General features: G+C 41.1%; 1 protein-coding gene and 1 long non-coding RNA gene across 8 annotated transcripts in view; one reads left to right on the top strand and one right to left on the bottom strand.

Moving 5' to 3' along the window:
- Positions 1–17,756, bottom strand: part of LOC142655731 (uncharacterized) — a 188,257-nt gene that overhangs the window by 48,953 nt on the left and 121,548 nt on the right. The window lies entirely within an intron of this gene.
- Positions 1–17,756, top strand: part of VWA3A (von Willebrand factor A domain containing 3A) — a 96,980-nt gene that overhangs the window by 30,971 nt on the left and 48,253 nt on the right. For all 4 annotated transcript variants that reach the window (XM_075830225.1, XM_075830222.1, XM_075830223.1 and 1 more), the window contains exons 13-20: positions 2,200–2,338; positions 3,215–3,318; positions 6,830–6,910; positions 9,323–9,417; positions 10,272–10,391; positions 11,091–11,165; positions 11,537–11,681; positions 14,968–15,139. In XM_075830225.1, coding sequence (XP_075686340.1) covers positions 2,200–2,338; positions 3,215–3,318; positions 6,830–6,910; positions 9,323–9,417; positions 10,272–10,391; positions 11,091–11,165; positions 11,537–11,681; positions 14,968–15,139 — 931 coding nt within the window. The remainder of the gene's footprint in view (positions 1–2,199; positions 2,339–3,214; positions 3,319–6,829; positions 6,911–9,322; positions 9,418–10,271; positions 10,392–11,090; positions 11,166–11,536; positions 11,682–14,967; positions 15,140–17,756) is intronic.

The following is a 17,756-nucleotide window of genomic DNA, read 5'->3' as shown; positions in this document are numbered from 1 at the left end:
TCTCTATGGGGTTTAGGTCGGGCGAGTTTGCCGGCCAATCAAGCGCAGTGATACTGTGGTTATTACACCAGGTATTGGTACTTTTGGCAGTGTGGGCAGGTGCCAAGTCCTGCTGGAAAATGAAATCAGCATCTCCATAAAGCTTGTCACAAGAGGGAAGCATGAAGTGCTCGAAAATTCCCTGGTAGACGCTGAGTTGACTCTGGACTTGATATAACACAGGGCAACCTGGGCTTCCATAACACCTCAGCAGTGCCACAGGCTGATCACCTCCATGCCACGCCGCATTGATGCAGTAATTCATGCAAAAGGAGCCCCGACCAAGTATTGAGTGCATATACTGGACATACTTTTCAGTAGGACAACATTGAAATTGGGCTTATAATATTCTAATTTTCTGAGACACTAAATTTTGTGTTTTCATTAACTGTTACCATAATCATCAACGTTAAAAGAAAAAAATGCTACCGACTTTGTAGGGTTATTATTTAAGAGATAGTTGTCTGACTGAGACATATTCTGTTTAAGGGTGAGGTGGCCAAGGTAGATACATTCAGGCAGGAGGTGGCAAGGAGAGGGTTAGGACAGGGTAATAAGGTTGCTTGCATATATGGAGAATCGATAGGGATTTGTGAGGTCTTGTGATAATCGGTACAAATGACAGAGATACTGATAGGGGGCTGTGCAGGGGTTGAGGGGTGGGGTTGGGATATTTCTGTATGATGGTATATTGGAAATGCTGTATATAATGCTGCTACAGTTGATGCATGACTGCTAATGTATTATTACTGTTCTTGTTAATAAAAATTGGACTGATTTAAAAAGAAAAAACTGCTGGACATCCCTCTGTGTGTAACGAATCTATATAATATAGGAGTTTCACTTTTTAAATTACTGAAATAAATTAGCTTTGTGATGGTGTTCTAATTTATTGAGAAGGACTAGTGTGTGTGTGTGTGTGTGTGTATATATATATATATATATATATATATATATATATCTGTGTGTGTATCTTTCCTGAGCAGTCTAACCGTAATTATAAGTACATGCCTCTATTCTGTGCCTTCTTGCTCACTGAAACATCCTACACTGTGTGTCTTTTTTGATTGTGTCTATGTACAATGTGCTGTTTACTACTGTGTGATATAACTTGAGAGGTGGAGGTATGCGAATAGCCAGGATAAAACAGAATAGGAAGTTCTTCTCTAAGGCTGGGTTCACACGTGGCGGAATTTCACTAAAATTCCGCTGCGGACACTCCGCAGCGTTAATCCGCAGCGGTGCCGTTTGTCCATTGACTTACACTTTAATTTAGCAGTGTTCGTTTAGACGAGGCGTAAAATTCCGCTGCGGAGCATAGGCTGCGGAGCGGAATTTGGTGTCCGCAGCATGCTCTGTCTGTTGCGGAGCAGTGGCGGACTCATGGCGGAATTTCTCCATTGACTTCAATGGAGAGTCAAAATTCCGCAATGAAGTCCGCAGATCTTATGTGTGCTGCGGAGCGTATTGGTTTTACTACCATGACATTTCTTCATTCTGGCTGGACCTATGTATTTCTAGGTCTACAGCCAGACTGAAGAAGTCAATGGGGCTCCCGTAATGACGGGAGCGTTGCTAGGAGACGTCTGTAAATAGTCACTGTCCAGGGTGCTGAAAGAGTTAAGCGATCGGCAGTAACTGTTTCTGCACCCGGGACAGTGACTACCGATCTCAATATACATGTATCTGTAAAAAAACATATAAGTTCATACTTACCGAGAACTCCCTGCGTCTGTCTCCAGTCCGGCCTCCCAGGATGACGTTTCAGTCTAAGTGACGGCTGCAGCCAATCACAGGCCAAGCACAGGCTGCAGCGGTCACATGGACTGGCGCGTCATCCAGGGAGGTCGGGCTGGATGCCGAAAGAGGGACGCGTCACCAAGACAACGGCCGGTAAGTATGAAAATCGTTTACTTTCACTAGGGAAAGTGCTGTCCCTTCTCTCTATCCTGCACTGATAGGGAGAAGGGAAGCACTTTTCCCGCAGTCAGCAGCAGCTAGTCCGCATCAATGTACTGCACATTTTGTGCAGATCCGCAGCAGAATCTGCAACGCAGATTCTGTGCGGCATTGATGCGGACAGTTGCGGAGGAAATCCGCCACGTGTGGTCATGCCCTAATACAGATATGTAAAATAACCAATGCAAAATATATTTTCAGATATCAACTGAGGTTGCCAAAATACCTCCCTCAGCATTCCTTCCAAAACCACCCAATCACAATTCACCACTGAATATAGACATTCCCAAATTTTCACCCAGAACATCAGCTGAATGGCTCAAGAAAAACGGACTGAAAGGTAGTTACTTATTTAAATGATTGTTCTGATTCTTTTGGGACTTTAAGGCCCTGTTCACACAGAGTTTTTTCGTAGGCAGAAAAATTTGCCTCAAAATTCCTTCAGGATACTCCTCCGCTTCCCATTGAGATCAATGGGAGGCAATTTTGGCCGTTTTTTGGCGCAGTTACCTCGTCAAAAATAGCGCCTAAGAACTCCGTGGGAACTGGACCTAAGAAAGACATATATTGTAAGAGACGCACATTGTGTTGTTGAACGGGTCGATGTCCCAAGTTCTCTGGTTCTGATGCCACTAGAATTAATGCTCCCAATGATGACATGTCTTGCATTTTTCCTACTATGTAATACAAGTTGAAAATTAAAAGTAAATGCTCTTATTTGTGAAATGGTATCGATTTCACAACTTTTTCCCCAAAATGAACCAGGAGTATAATGCCTTGTGACAGGTCACCACATTCTAGTATTCACACTTCTCTTCCCAAGCTACTTTATTGCCATGTGCGTACAATGAAGTGACCGCCATCCTGAGCACATTTAGTTGTACTTTCTCTTTTCCAATCCCCAAGGCTGACCAGTCTCGCAAGTTAAAAAAAAATAGCACCTTATGGCTCATATCACGCGGCATGAACCGTTTAGTTAAGCGCAGGGACACCCCAGTTTCCATTCCGATTAATTGTTAAATAGCACATTGACAGAAGATTTAATTGTAGGTCATACACCTTTTGTAATCCCCAATTTTATTTCTTATTGCTGGGAAACCCCTTTATTACCTCTTGAAAATCCTATAATTTTCCATTGACAAAGAGCATATACTACGTTATACTCGGCAATGATAAGTATATATGTATGACATTATGAATAATATTTTGTTTACAGCCAAAAAGATGACCCTCTATCAAATACTGGCCCCTAATGCTTATTCCCTGGTGGAGGAATTTGTGCCCATCCTTCAAAAAACTGTCTCGTCCACACTTCTCGAGGTAAGCTACCTTCTAAATGCACAGATATTTTATCGAGCCTGTGAGATACTGGGGCAGATTTACTGATATTGTCTAAGGGTCTTTTTACACCGGCTAATATTGGCTGTTAAAACTAGCGCCGATATAAGAGACCGCTCATTGATGGGCGCTCGTTTGCTCCTTTCACACGGAGCTATTATCAGTAATGTATGGGGACGAGTGATTGTTACTACGATCGCTCATCCCAATGCATTTCCATCATGTCGGCAGCACGTCTCTCTGTTTACACACTGAGATGTGCTGCCAACTATGCTAATGTTACCCGTTGTCTGTCGGAATATGAAAAACGTAATCTATCTCCCTTAATAGGCAGGTTTACGCTTACTATGGAAGCCTGGCATAAATTGCCTCTGTCAATGGTGGGCCTGGCGAATTTGATTAAAATAATCTGGATGCCACAACTGTTGTAGCTACTGCATAATACCCCAGAGTGGATACCACTCAGATTTTTCCATCAGGTCTATAGGTGCTTTCATTAATTTAATATGGGCTGGAATATTTGCACGTAATAAATTGGAAGCTGTCCAGCGACCAAAAACAGGGAGGCTTGGCAGTCCCTAACCCCTGGGTGTACTTTCTGGCAGGTCAGCTTCAGCATATGAGAGGGTGGGAAGGGGAAGATAGAGACTCACAGAGAATTATATTACAGGAGTTTTTTGAACAGCACAACCTATACGAAATGCTGGATGCTGTGAAATTTAATTTGCCAGCGAATAGTTTGCCTACTGTGAATCTGATTCATAAGATATGAGGGTGAGGGACATTCAACTCATACGGGGGACCACCGTGTATACGGCCATATTGGACAACCCGTGGTTATCTCATTTATATAAACTTGAGGGACTGAATACCTGGAGATGAGCAGGCCTTACTAGGGTAACACTTCTTGTCAGTGATGGCATTTTACGTTCCTTTGAACAACTCCGAGGCTCTTATGTGCTTCCCTCCTCTGACGTTTTTTAAATACCTTCAATTGAGACATGCCTTTCAGGCAGATTACACTGGGGACAGCGAGTGTATTATGACTGATATTCCAATTGTTAGTACTATAGAAAACATGGGGTCTTCGACAGGAGTGTTGTTTAGATGCTACAAAGCCATTCTGATGCTGGTACTGGCTAAATATCCGTCCGATACGAAGCAAGGAACGGTAGGTGGCAGAAATAGGACCATTGGAAGATATACTTTGGGAGGAAATACTGGAGAGGTTACCACAACTATCCCTAAGTGAGGCTCACAGACTGTCCCATCTTTATTTGTTACATAAGGTATATAAGACGCCAACATTTTTGTATGACATCGGGGTTAGGACTAATTTGTTTTGTCCCCGATGCAAGGTTATTTCTGGGGGGATGCTTCATATGTTCTGGTCCTGTAGGGAGCTGGAGAGTTTCTGGGGTGAGGTCATAACCCTTATAAGTGAGGTTTTTCATATCCCTGTTGAATTAAGTCCGCTCGTTCGTATGTTGGGATATGTTGAAGACCTGACGACCTCTGAGCCCGGTAAGCTGGCAGTGGCCAAAATGTTATACATGGCACGTAAACTGATCACTTAACATTGGCTGGATGAGCTGAGACCTACCAGACAAGAATATATTGAAAAAATTTACAAAAAAAGAGGCACACTGACTACGTTTGAAAAAGCATGGGGAGCATGGTTTGATACATCTCATTTGTTGTCCAGAGAATTAATGAGATTCCGGCTGGGTCTTCTCTGAAATGTAATGTGGTCCATACTTGGATAGATGAACTGCTTGGAGGTCGTTGAGTTCTTAGAGGAGGGAGATAGGTGGATCCATAATGCGGAACAGCTGTGATCTGGATCAATATGTATGTCTATAGCGACTGTATTAAGGAAGGAGGGATGTTATGTTACAAGGATTCCAACTTTACTTGATATATATCCTCTTATGCGCATATGTGGGATACAGGGTACGTTATATTGAATAAGCTGTGTGGAATATTCTTGACTCATTGCATATTGTACTTTATGTATGCTTTTGTAACAGGAGTATGTTTATGAGATCGGGGTTTGGGTTTGTTTTGGTACTGTTTGTACTGTACTAAAAAAAAATCACAAAAATTTAGTGAATTAAAAAAACAATGCTAATGTTTGTGCTGCATATATGATACGATCAGCTGATGAACGAGCGTTTGCTTATTCATCAGCTATATGTTGCCTTGTTTACACAGGGCAATGATCGGGAACTAGCATTCATATGAATGCTCTTTTGCCCGATCATTGGCCCGTGTATTTCACCTGTATTGAAATAAGGTGGTTATCATCATAGTGTAGCTTGTGCTGCTGTATAACTGGCCTGTTACTACACAACACAGTGCACACAGTGTTTGTATGGTCATTCTTAAAGGGTAACTAAACGTTTAACAAACTTCTGACATGTCATAGTGACGTGAGAAGTTTTGAAGGTGGGGGTCCGAGCACTGAGACCCCCACCAATTGCAAAAACAAAGCAGATGAAGCGCTCCTGTGAGCGATCAGCAACTTAGTGTCCGTTCCACTTTTTCCAGAAATGAATGTATCGGATTACGGACTTAATAGAAAGTCTATGAGCCCGTACACCGATACATTTATTTCTGGAAAAAGCTGAACAGACACGAAACGGCTGAGCGCTCACACGAGCACTTCAGCTGCTTTGTTTTAGCGATTGGTGGGGGTCTTCGTGCTCGGACCCCCACCAATCCAAATTTCTGACATGTCACAAGTTTGTTAAACGTTTAGTTACACTATAAAGGGGATTTGTAGTTTTAAAGCTCGATAGCATAGACTAGAATATCCCTACAATGTGTGATTGGTGAGGGTCCGACCACTAGGACCATTACCAATTATGAGACTGCAGGGGCCATGGCGCTTCCTTCAGAGTTTTACTAGAAACAGCATGCGCTCATCTAATCTCTGTCTCTGGTGCTGCAATACCAGACATGGCACATGGACGATGCAGCACTATGTCTGGTATCATTCAGGACATTATCGGTAGGGGTTCCAGTAGTCGAATCTCTACTAAACACATATTATAATGGCATATCCTTGTAATATGCCATCAATCTTTAAAACTACAGAATCCCTTTTAACCCCTTCCTGCACCACGCCATACATTTACGATGGGATGTACTTCCAGCATAGTGCCATAAATATAAGTTTCGCAGGAGGACACTGAAAAAATACATATCTTCGTTGCAATTCTTGCAATCTATCAATAAAATGAACATGTTATTTATACTACATATCATTGTCAACAACGGGGGGGGGGGGGGAATTAATCTATGGCAGAATTGCTGTTTTTAATTCATCACCCCCCCCCCAAAAAAAAAAGTATAAATGTTCGTTAGTGAGTTCTTCGTACCCCACAGTGGTGCCAATAGAAATAATCAAGCCCTCATAGAGCTATTTTAGCAGAAAAAATGATTTGGTTACGTAAAATGAAGATTATTTATTGTATTATTATTTTTTTAGCGGGCAATGATGCAGTTTGAATGGCATGATGGAAGTGTTAAAAACATCCATGTGGATCCCCCAGTGCTTTATGAATATCAGGTAACTCTTCTGATCAACTTCCACATTAAGGCCTTATTCACACGAACATGTTAAACGTCCATGTGACGGCCGTTGAAACAACGGCCGTCACACGGACCTATATAATTCAATGTGGCCGTTCACAAGGCCGTTGTTTAAACGGACCTTGTGAAGGGTCCATGAGAAAAAAAAATTCGCACTTCACGCATCCCTCGATAGACTGTAGCATATGGGGGATACGTGATATCGCATCCCGCAGTGCAGAGCACGGATGCACACCAGACGTAAAAAACTACAGTTTTTCATGTCTGAAATGCGCAACGCCCGTGTGAATCTAGCCTAATTTAAAGCGCGCTGATGACTTAGTTAGAAGACCATATTGTAAATGTATCATAAAATTATACTTGATGGACATGTGTCTTTTTTCAACCATGCGAACTATGACGTTTGTTGCCCATTTGCACTGGATAAAGCTAGCCACTCAGTGGCCACACCGTGGGACTCCTCATTTAACCCCTTAATGACCAGCCTATTTTGGACCTTAATGACCAAGCTATTTTCTACGTTTTTCAATCGTCGCATTCCAAGAACTATAACCTTTTTATTTTTGCGTCGACATAGCTGTATAAGGTCTTGTTTTTTGCGGGACAAGTTGTATTTTTTAATAGCACCATTTTTAGGTACATATTATTTATTGATTAACTTTTTTATTAACTTTTTTTTGGGGGGGGAATAGAAAAAAATCTGAAATTTCGCCACCCTTTTTTGCGTCCTAAATCTACTCCGTTTACCATGTGGTATAAATAACACAATTAACTTTATTCAGCGGGTTGTTACGATTGCAACGATACCAAATTTGTATAGATTTTGTATGTTTTACTACTTTTACACAGTAAAAACGCTTTTTTTTCTAAATTATTTGTTTTTGTGTCTCCATATTTGAAGAGCCGTAACGTTTTTATTTTTTCGCCGATGCGGTCGTATGAGGGCTTTTTTTTTTGCGGGAAGACTTGTAGTTTTTATTGGTACCATTTTGGAGTAGATGCGACCTGCGGCATGATCTAGCAGGCATTCATTACAGGCAGACCTGGGGGCCTTTATTAGACCCCCGGCTGCCATTAGAGACACAGACACTCGGCGATCGTATCGCCGGGTGTCGGTGGGAGAGAGAGGGAGCTCCCTCCCTCTCTCCAAAACCACTCGGATGCGGTGCTCGCTATTGAGCACCGCATCTGAGGGGTTAAACGTGTGAGATCGATACTAATATCGATCTAGAGCAGGGACGCCCCCAGCTGCCTCTAGCAGCTGAGAGCAGGGAGATTTGACAGCTCCCTGCTCTGTTTACTTATTCCGATGCCGCGACGTAAAAAGTCTATGGCATCGGAATAAGGCCCGTTAGTGACCGACGTAGAAACACGATGGGCCGGTCACTAACGGGTTAAAGAAGTACTCCAGGCAAAACTCATAATCTTCGTTTTGCACAGAATCAGAATGCTCCCCCGCTCCAGAACTGTTGTTATTGTGATCCATCACCAGAGTAGCCCTGCTTAAGCTGGGTATACACAGGCAGATCTGTGCCCATAACGAGCGTTACTGAATACAATCGGTTGGTCCACATACAGTTTCCATAATGTCAGCAGAACATTCCGTTTACCCGGTGGTGATTTGCTGCCAACAACAATGATTTTCAGCGCAGCATAAAAGATCAAATCAAACGATGAATGAGCGTTTTCTCATTCATCGGCTGAGCGCTGCCCTGTTGGGAACGCATTGGCCCTTGTAAATGGGCCTTCATTCTCTGTCGCAGCACCTCCTTCAGCTGTGCCAGGAACTGGCATCATGGCAGTGTGTTAATGAGCAACATATGACTCTCTGTCTCACTGCCTGATGGAAGCTGCAGATACGATTGTGCAACACTCCAGGGATGTGATAGCATAAGTCAAATTGCCCCATGAGGCAATTGGCATCAACCTAATGGGGGTTTTTGCCTTCCTCTGGATCAACACAGTGGAATTATATGTTGTACTTGATGAACCTGTGTCTATTTTCAACCTTATTAACTATGTCAATTTAGTTCCAGGTAGAGAACGATATGTCTGGGTCCACACTGTGTGTTTTTGTTGCGCTTTTAACTTGTTTTATTTGTTTTGGTTGATAGCCTTCCATGTCTATTCAATAGGAGTTTATCTACCAAAAAATAAATAAAATGAATGCATGTAAAAACGCACAGTGTGAACGCAGCCTATTACTTGCAATTGGCAAAGACACAAACATTACTTGGAAAGCTAGCTAAAGAAAAGAGTTAAAGCCATTAACCATTATATTCCTAAAACAGGTAAATAATGTCTGGTCATTGCGACCAAAAAAACCCTGGTCATGGAGTGGTTAATAACACTGTATATATGTTCTCTTTTGTCTTTGTTTCATACACAGAAACAGCTAGTCAAAATGGCACAGACTTCTGAGAAAAGAATAGACTGGCTCACAAAAGGAAGCAGAAGACAGTGGGGAACAGTTTGTGAAAAAAGGTGCATTCAGATGAACATTATATTTTACTGAAAACAGAATCTTACAAAGGTTTAGTGCAGTATTTTTAAGGTTCTAGAAATTGTGTTAAAATTATGTATAGAATTTCTATGTATAGAGAGTATGATTGATGAGAGTAGTAACAGACCATCAGCTCTGCAGTAGAATGCTGATTATTGTTTTAGTATGGAGACTGTGAGTTCATATATTCACTAGAATAGATAAAAGCTCAACCTTTGGAGACACTTTTTAAATAGGTTGTCCCATGACCCCTTTTTTACTTTTATCATCAGATCATAAAAATAAGTTAGGTTAGGAATCCACCTCTGGCACCTCCACCTAGAACAAGGAGCCCAAAATCCCAGTTCTCAGCCTGAGAATAGATTGAGCTTTCACCAGACCTCTCCATAGGAATGAATGAGAGTATCATAACTCTCACTCGGCTGTTTCTGACGTTCTGGTTCATCCCTATGGAGAGGGACAGCTCATTATTTTCTTGCTCTCCGGCCTGCGTTTTGCTCATTTGCCACACACCACACTACTTTCCTCATCTACTCACGCCTGAGGAAGAACAATATTTGTGCCCATACTCATATGACCTAAGAGCGATAAATGTTCTGTCTTCATATATTTGTATAAAGTTATACATGCTATATATCACATTATGTAATTCCTATTTAATGCCCCAAGCCTTTTATTTCCAAAACTATATATATATATACACACACACTATTATTATTATTTGACTTTATGTTTTGAATCTGCTCGGTTTTGTCCTGAATATACTGTATGTGTAATGTAATTGTTCATGTATAGCCTGTGGTCCAAGAAACGTTAATTTTTTTTTTTCTTGAAGGGTTGTGCTGCTGGTTGACTTATCACTTGAGAATTCCTTGCACATTATACATATTCAGCATTCTCTGCGACTTTTACTGGAAGAACAAATGGCAAACAAGGATTTATTTAACATTATAGTGTAAGTTATGTCTTTTATGAGTGCAGTTTCTCAACTCTAATTTATAAAAGCACTTTTCTGTAGTGCAAAACAATAAAAAAAACGCATGCTGCTCCGCACTTCCCATCCACATCCTCCACAGCTGCCAAAAATTTCCTGCATTTTGTGGCCTGACTATACAGATAATACACACACAAGCGGTGGTCACCAGACGTTATTCTGTTCAGCACAGTGGACCACTCATGATACAGATGGGAAGTTGCAATATGGTGCATTTCATAAGACTGGGTCATAACATTTTCTTCTATTACTTTCCCTATGAAGAAAAACGTTGTAATAGTTTTCGAAATTTAAAAATGTTGTAATTCTCGCATGATTACATGTCACTTTTTTCTATAGGAAATTTAACATAGCAACCTCTCTTAGATGTGAAGTAGCTGTGTAGACCCAGTCTCGGGCTAAGTTCACACTGTATGCTTTTGTTGTGCTATTAGCATGCGTGTTTTTTGTTTTGATTGATGTACTCCCGTTGAGAGACCTTTCCTCTACCAAAACAAAATGCTAAAAACTTAACAAAAACGCACAGTGTGAACCCAGCCTAAGCTGGTAGGACAGGCGAAGAAAATGGGGGAAAGATGTGTGACAAGAAAATAATGCACATATCTGGAATAATAATATATTTTTTATTGAAGTTACTGATTACTATTTTATATCTTGCAGATTTGGGGGTGAGGTACAATTTTGGAAGGAAGGAATGGTTCCCACAACATCTGAAAATTTGCAGAGTGCGTGGAAGTAGGTGGTGTCCGTCTTCTTGCCTAAAGTCCCAGATGGCATATTTGCCTGGTTATTCAGTGATATGGAGTGTAGGGGATGCATCGCTGCATAACCTACCATAGAATTTTCTATTCAAATGTTTGGGTGACCATATTTTACTGTCACTCAGCTGCATCGGTGACCAGATTGGTTGTCACCAAACTTTCCTAGATAAGTGATGTCCAAAATGACCAAAACGGTCACCCATCTTTCCCAGAAAGGAAGATCACTAAGAAACATCTGAACAGAATATCAATACTCTGACAGAAGTAGGCTTGTCAGTTTGATCAATGTTTTATATGTATATTACATTTCATGATTATTATTGATTATTTTTCCTATTTTTCCAGGTGGGTGCAGACTTTGGAGTGTGAAGGTAGCCGGAATGTTCTTGGTGCCATTAAAAGAGCAATAGAGTGCAACTTCATTGATAAAGAAAACCAGGAATCCCAGGGAATGTATTTACTTACTAGTGGCATCCCAGATCAGGACGTGGTAAGTGTTAAATTTTACTATTACACAAAATATCATGGAAAATCATTGGCAACAATAGCCATACTAGTGAAAATACAGATATAAAAAAAAAAGATACAGAAAAAGTACGTAATTTTAGTTGTACCTTTCCAGTGGTTGATCTCAGACTACTTAGATAGGCACAGGAAGAGATCGTCATGCTAGTGGCCGCTGGCTGCAGATTGGCTGTTTGCACATACGTTCATGTTTGTGCAGTAAAAAGCAGTGTAGGTCAATTGTTGACACCACCAGCAGCTGACGGAACCCATTGACTTTGATGGGTTCCGTCAGGGTGTCCATGGTTTTACCGGAAACAATAGTGCAGCACGCTGCACTTTTGTTTCCAGTATTTTCAGCTGAATCTGTGACAGAGGCCCCTGACAGAGTCTCCACACAGATGTGAACGAGGCCTAAGTGGGAGGCCGACTTAGGCATGGAACTGTTTGAAACTGACTGATTGCAAATGAGGTCATCAAGCACCGTAGGTCTGCTTTACACTCTAATGCTTGAAACCAATGTGAAGGTCCTCACAATATGGTACCTGACCCCTACCGGTACAGGTGAGGCGGTCTTCGGATACCCTCCATATTGTTTTAGAGGTTGCCAGAAACCGGGGAACATGCTTTATATATGGTGGTGCTGCCCTAGAGTGCGGAGACTTTAGGTGCGGGCATATTTTCTTATCCTGACCCTTACTGGACATAACTTAATAAAAAAACCAATGAGAGGCCCTTAACAAAAAAAAATCCTAATATACCCCACCATTCTCCAGCCTTGAATTATTTTGTCTTTTTGGCCGTCAAACAAACAATAGCAATGTCATGGAAGAAATCTTCACTTGATTTCCTAAGTTAAAGGCTATGTAAACCTTTAAAAGGTATTTTTTTTTTAATACAAAGGTCAATTAGTGTGATTGGTGCAACTTTATAATTAGTTTTTATTAAAAATTATTTTTACTTTTTGAGATACAGCTGCTCTGTATTCTCTCCATACAGAGCAGCTGCATCGTTCGCTTAGACATGAATCCGTCAGTCCCGTGGACGGGATAGACGGGTTCAGTGAAAGCGGGTCCTACGTGTCTCTGATACGCAGGATCCACCTGAACTTAGATGTGATGGATAACAGGTGGGTACTGCATGTCAGAGACACGTAGGACCCGCTTTCACTGAACCAGTCTATCCCATGGACCTGACGGGAACTGGATTTCGCAAAAAGTGAAAATAATTTTTAATAAGAACTATTTATACATTTGCACCAATCACACACCTTTTTATTTAAACAAAAATAAAAAATGCCTTTCAAAGATTTACGGTACATAGCCTTTTAGAGTTTGCTGTCTGGGCTCTTGGCCTTCCCCCTTCCTTCTTTCTCTTCCCCTCTCTTTCTTGACAACATTTTTCTGTGGTTCCCTAGGCTCTACCCGGCCCGCAGGTGGTCCTGTTTCTCATTGTATAGCGGGTCCATTGTGCCTAACTTTTGTTTTCAGTCTATTTTCTAATGACTCCTTTTATTCCCTTGTAAAGTTTAACCCCTTAATGACCGCCGATTAGCCTTTTCACGGCGGTCATTAATGGGCTTTATTCTACAGCGCCGCTATTCCACGGCGCTGCTGTAGAATAAAGTAAACAGAGCAGGGAGCTGTCAAATCTCCCTGCTCTCAGCTGCCAGACGTAGCTGAGGGCTGGGAGCGTCCCTGCTCTGCCGGGTGAGATCGATATTAGTATCGATCTCACCCGTTTAACCCTTCAGATGCGGTGCACATTAGCGAGCACCGCATCTGAGTGGTTTTGGAGAGAGGGAGGGAGCTCCCTCTCATCCCACCGACACCCGGCGATAAAATCGCCGAGTGTCTGTGTCTTCTATGGCAGCCGGGGGTCTAATAAAGGCCCCCAGGTCTGCCTGGAGCGAATGCCTGCTAGATCATGCTGCAGGCATGACCTAGCAGATGCCTGTCCGTTTTAAACGGACAGGCAGTAATACACTGCAATACAGAAGTATTGCAGTGTATTATAATAGCGATCGGAGGATAGTGAAGTCCCCTAGTGGGACTAGTATAAAAGTAAAAGAAGTTTAATAAAGTTAATTTTAAAAAAAAGTGAAAAAAAAAAAAAGGAAAAACCCACTTTTTCCCCTTACAAAATGCTTTACTATTAAAAAAAAAACTACAATAAAGCAAAAAAGTTACACATATTTGGTATCGCCGCGTTCGTAACGACCCCGACTATAAAGCTGTTACATTATTTAACCCGCACTGTGAACCCCGTAAAAAATAAAATAAAAAACAATGGAAAAATTGCTGTTTTCTGTTAATCCTGACTTAAAAAAAATGTGATAAAAAGTGATCAAAAAGTCGCATCTACTCTCAAATGGTACCAATAAAAACTTCAAGTCGTCCTGCAAAAATCAAGACCTTATACAGCTATGCCGACGCAAAAATAAAAAAAAGTTATAGCTCTTCGAATGTGACAATGGAAAAATTTCAAAAATGGCTTGGACATTAGGGCCCAGAATGCAAGCAGGGGGAAGGGGTTAAAAAATGTTCATAAATAAACAAGTTTAAAAAAAAACACAAACATTTGCCAAACACAGAATACTAACGCCTGGTTGGGTTAGAAAACATACCACACATGGAGAAAGGCAAGTGACCAACCAAGGAATACTCAGTTTATTAAACGTGCACAATGCTGAAAAGTTGCACTAATTTGAGTAACCATAAACACTAAAAGCAAGCAATGCAATAACAAATGAATAATAATATTTATGAGTAAATAAATCAATTTCTAAATAACCAAGTTAGGTTTCTAATGGTTCCATATGGGTAAAAAAAAATCCATGACAAGCAATGCAATATCAAAAGTTCAGTAAAGAAACCTCAAACAAGCATGACGGGTATCCTATAGCTTTAATATGGGAAAGAGAGCTCCAAACATATCGCGTAATTGTGGCTCCTAAAAGGAGGTTAGTCGACCGCCCCACTATAGATCTTTAACAGATTCCTATAGCACAAATCAAATTAAGGGCTTCAAATTCTTGCGGAGATCTCAATACTTGTTTGTTTCTCTCCCTTCTTATCCCCTGTAAAAAAAAATAAAAAAAGGCGGCATAAACCTTATTTATTTTGCCCATTGAGATAGAGCCCTTTGTAGGTTTACAAAGCAGATGGGATATACATGTATGTATGTATGTATGTATAGCAGCCAGTATAGACCCTATAGAATCTTATAGATGTAGTCACAGGTTGGTAACAAAACTTTCTTTTACCCTACAGAATGCAGTTGAGGCCTACTTGTCGGAGGCAGTCACCGGATGTCATATACAGCTCCATGTTTGTTTTTTTACAATCAGTGAAGACCGTGACAATGACAGAAGTGAAACGGCACGTGTTTTACAGGACTTAGCCCATGTCACTAATGGAAGGTTTCACTGGTTTGATGACAAAGGTAAAACAGTAGTGACCTTTAACTAGTCACATAGTAGATAATGAAGAATCAGAAATGTATTCTAGTAATAAAAGCCATCACTATCCAACAGAAACATATAGTTGAGTGTGATGCTCAATTCCGCTTCCCTATCCTCTATATATTAATACATCAAAATGATGGTAATGTGCAGTAATAATAGAAGCGGGGATGTGGCTGTGAGAATTGTTTATTCAATTTCATAGAGCGAAGAGAATATAAAAAAAAAATCAAATATCACCTATTCATTAGGGTATGTTCACACGTAGTGACCAAAAATGTCTGAAAATACGGAGCTGTTTTCAGGCGAAAACAGCGCCTGATTTTCAGACGTTTTTGTAGCAACTCGCGTTTTTCGCTGTGTTTTTTTACGCCCGTTTTTGGAGCTGTTTTTCAATGGAGTCCATGAAAAACGCATCCAAAAACGTCCCAAGAAGTGACATGCACTTCTTTTGACGCACCGTATTTTGAAAGCGACGCGTAAAATAAAGGCTCGTGGGAACAGAACATCGTAATTCCCATTGAAAGCAATGGGCAGATGTTTGTAGGCATATTAGGGGTGTTTTTCAGGCGTAATTCGAGGCGTAAACGCCCGAATTACGTCTGAAAACACTGCGTGTGAACATACCCTAACAGGTGCATAAAGTTCAATATAAGTGTATGATGTCCTTGTGGACATGTAGACACATTACATCTTTTACTTTTTTACTGTCCCGTTGTGAAGTTTTTTTAGTAACTTTCACTTGGAAGTGCGTCTTAAAGAGGCTCTGTCACCAGATTTTGCAACCCCTATCTGCTATTGCAGCAGATAGGCGCTGCAATGTAGATTACAGTAACGTTTTTATTTTTAAAAAACGAGCATTTTTGGCCAAGTTATGACCATTTTTGTAATTATGCAAATGAGGCTTGCAAAAGTCCAAGTGGGTGTGTTTAAAAGTACAAGTCCAAGTGGGTGTGTATTATGTGCGTACATCGGGGCGTTTTTAATACTTTCACTAGCTGGGCGCTCTGATGAGAAGTAACATCCTCTTCTCTTCAGAACGCCCAGCTTGTGACAGTGCAGATCTGTGACGTCACTCACAGGTCCTGCATCGTGACGGCCACATCGGCACCAGAGGCTACAGTTGATTCTGCAGCAGCATCAGCGTTTGCAGGTAAGTCGATCTTACCTGCAAACGCTGATGCTGCTGCAGAATCAACTGTAGCCTCTGGTGCCGATGTGGCCGTCACGATGCAGGACCTGTGAGTGACGTCACAGATCTGCACTGTCACAAGCTGGGCGTTCTGAAGAGAAGAGGATGTTACTTCTCATCAGAGCGCCCAGCTAGTGAAAGTATTAAAAACGCCCCGATGTACGCACATAATACACACCCACTTGGACTTGTACTTTTAAACACACCCACTTGGACTTTTGCAAGCCTCATTTGCATAATTACAAAAATGGTCATAACTTGGCCAAAAATGCTCGTTTTTTAAAAATAAAAACGTTACTGTAATCTACATTGCAGCGCCTATCTGCTGCAATAGCAGATAGGGGTTGCAAAATCTGGTGACAGAGCCTCTTTAAGGGTCAGCTTGTGTCTGAAGGAGTCTATAGGCTGGTGCTGAAGTGGGTGTTCTGGACAATCCGATTCAGTGTAGCTCAGCGGAGTGTGAGGTCACATGATTGACCAATCATCTGCTGAATTCTCTATTCTAAGAGGGCCGGACAACGGTGTGAATATTCGTCAGCAGCCATTTTGTTAAGATTAATAAATAAAATTCAGGATGGCTGCAATATACGTCAATGGGAGAACAGCGGTCGCATAGTTCAGAATATATTTAGCATTTGACTCTATAATGGTTGATCCAAAGACATAGAACAACAGCATTTTGGTGACATACAACCATGCAAAACGCAAACTTTTTTTCTTTTTATCAATAAAGTTTTTATTGAGTTTTAAAAGTCATAGAAAAACATAACAAGGATTCTCTAACAGGAGGCAATTACACATGAAGAATTTTTTTGCACAACTTATAGTTAAGGAAAACAAAATAACATCTGCAGGTTTGGATGATAATAAAGATCTCATAGGAAATCCAACACTGTAGCATAAACAGAAAACAATATTCAATTGCATTACATCAAGTTGTCATTAAATGCTTAGTATGTCATGAACTCACGATCTGTATACAGTTAGAAGAAGATGGTGTTAAAGAAAGGAGTACGGGAGAGAAATAGGGAAATTAATTAGTAGGATCAGTCCCCGAGAATACCGACTAGTCCCTCCACTGTATGACAAACTTTTCAAACACATGAGTCCTAACAGCCCAGGCTTTTTCCAATTGAAACGAATAATTAATCTGGTTCCGTAGTTCTGCTTCAGTGAACACATCTGCACATTTCCATTTACGAGCAATCATTAATCCAGCAGCCAATAGAATATGACAAACCACAGTCCTTCCCTGCCGTGGAATACAATCTATATTCATGAAACATAAAGCTAATCCGGGGTCCAAAGAAATTTGCGTACCTGAAACCCTAGATATTAGATGGGAAGCAATATCCCATAAATTGTGGACCAAGCTACACTCCCACCAGGTCTGTAGATATGTACCC

The sequence above is a fragment of the Rhinoderma darwinii genome, chromosome 6 (assembly GCF_050947455.1).
Source record: "Rhinoderma darwinii isolate aRhiDar2 chromosome 6, aRhiDar2.hap1, whole genome shotgun sequence".
Classification (NCBI taxonomy): domain Eukaryota; kingdom Metazoa; phylum Chordata; class Amphibia; order Anura; family Rhinodermatidae; genus Rhinoderma; species Rhinoderma darwinii.
Note: the sequence above shows the minus strand (reverse complement) of the source record. Positions and strands in the feature narration are given on the sequence as shown.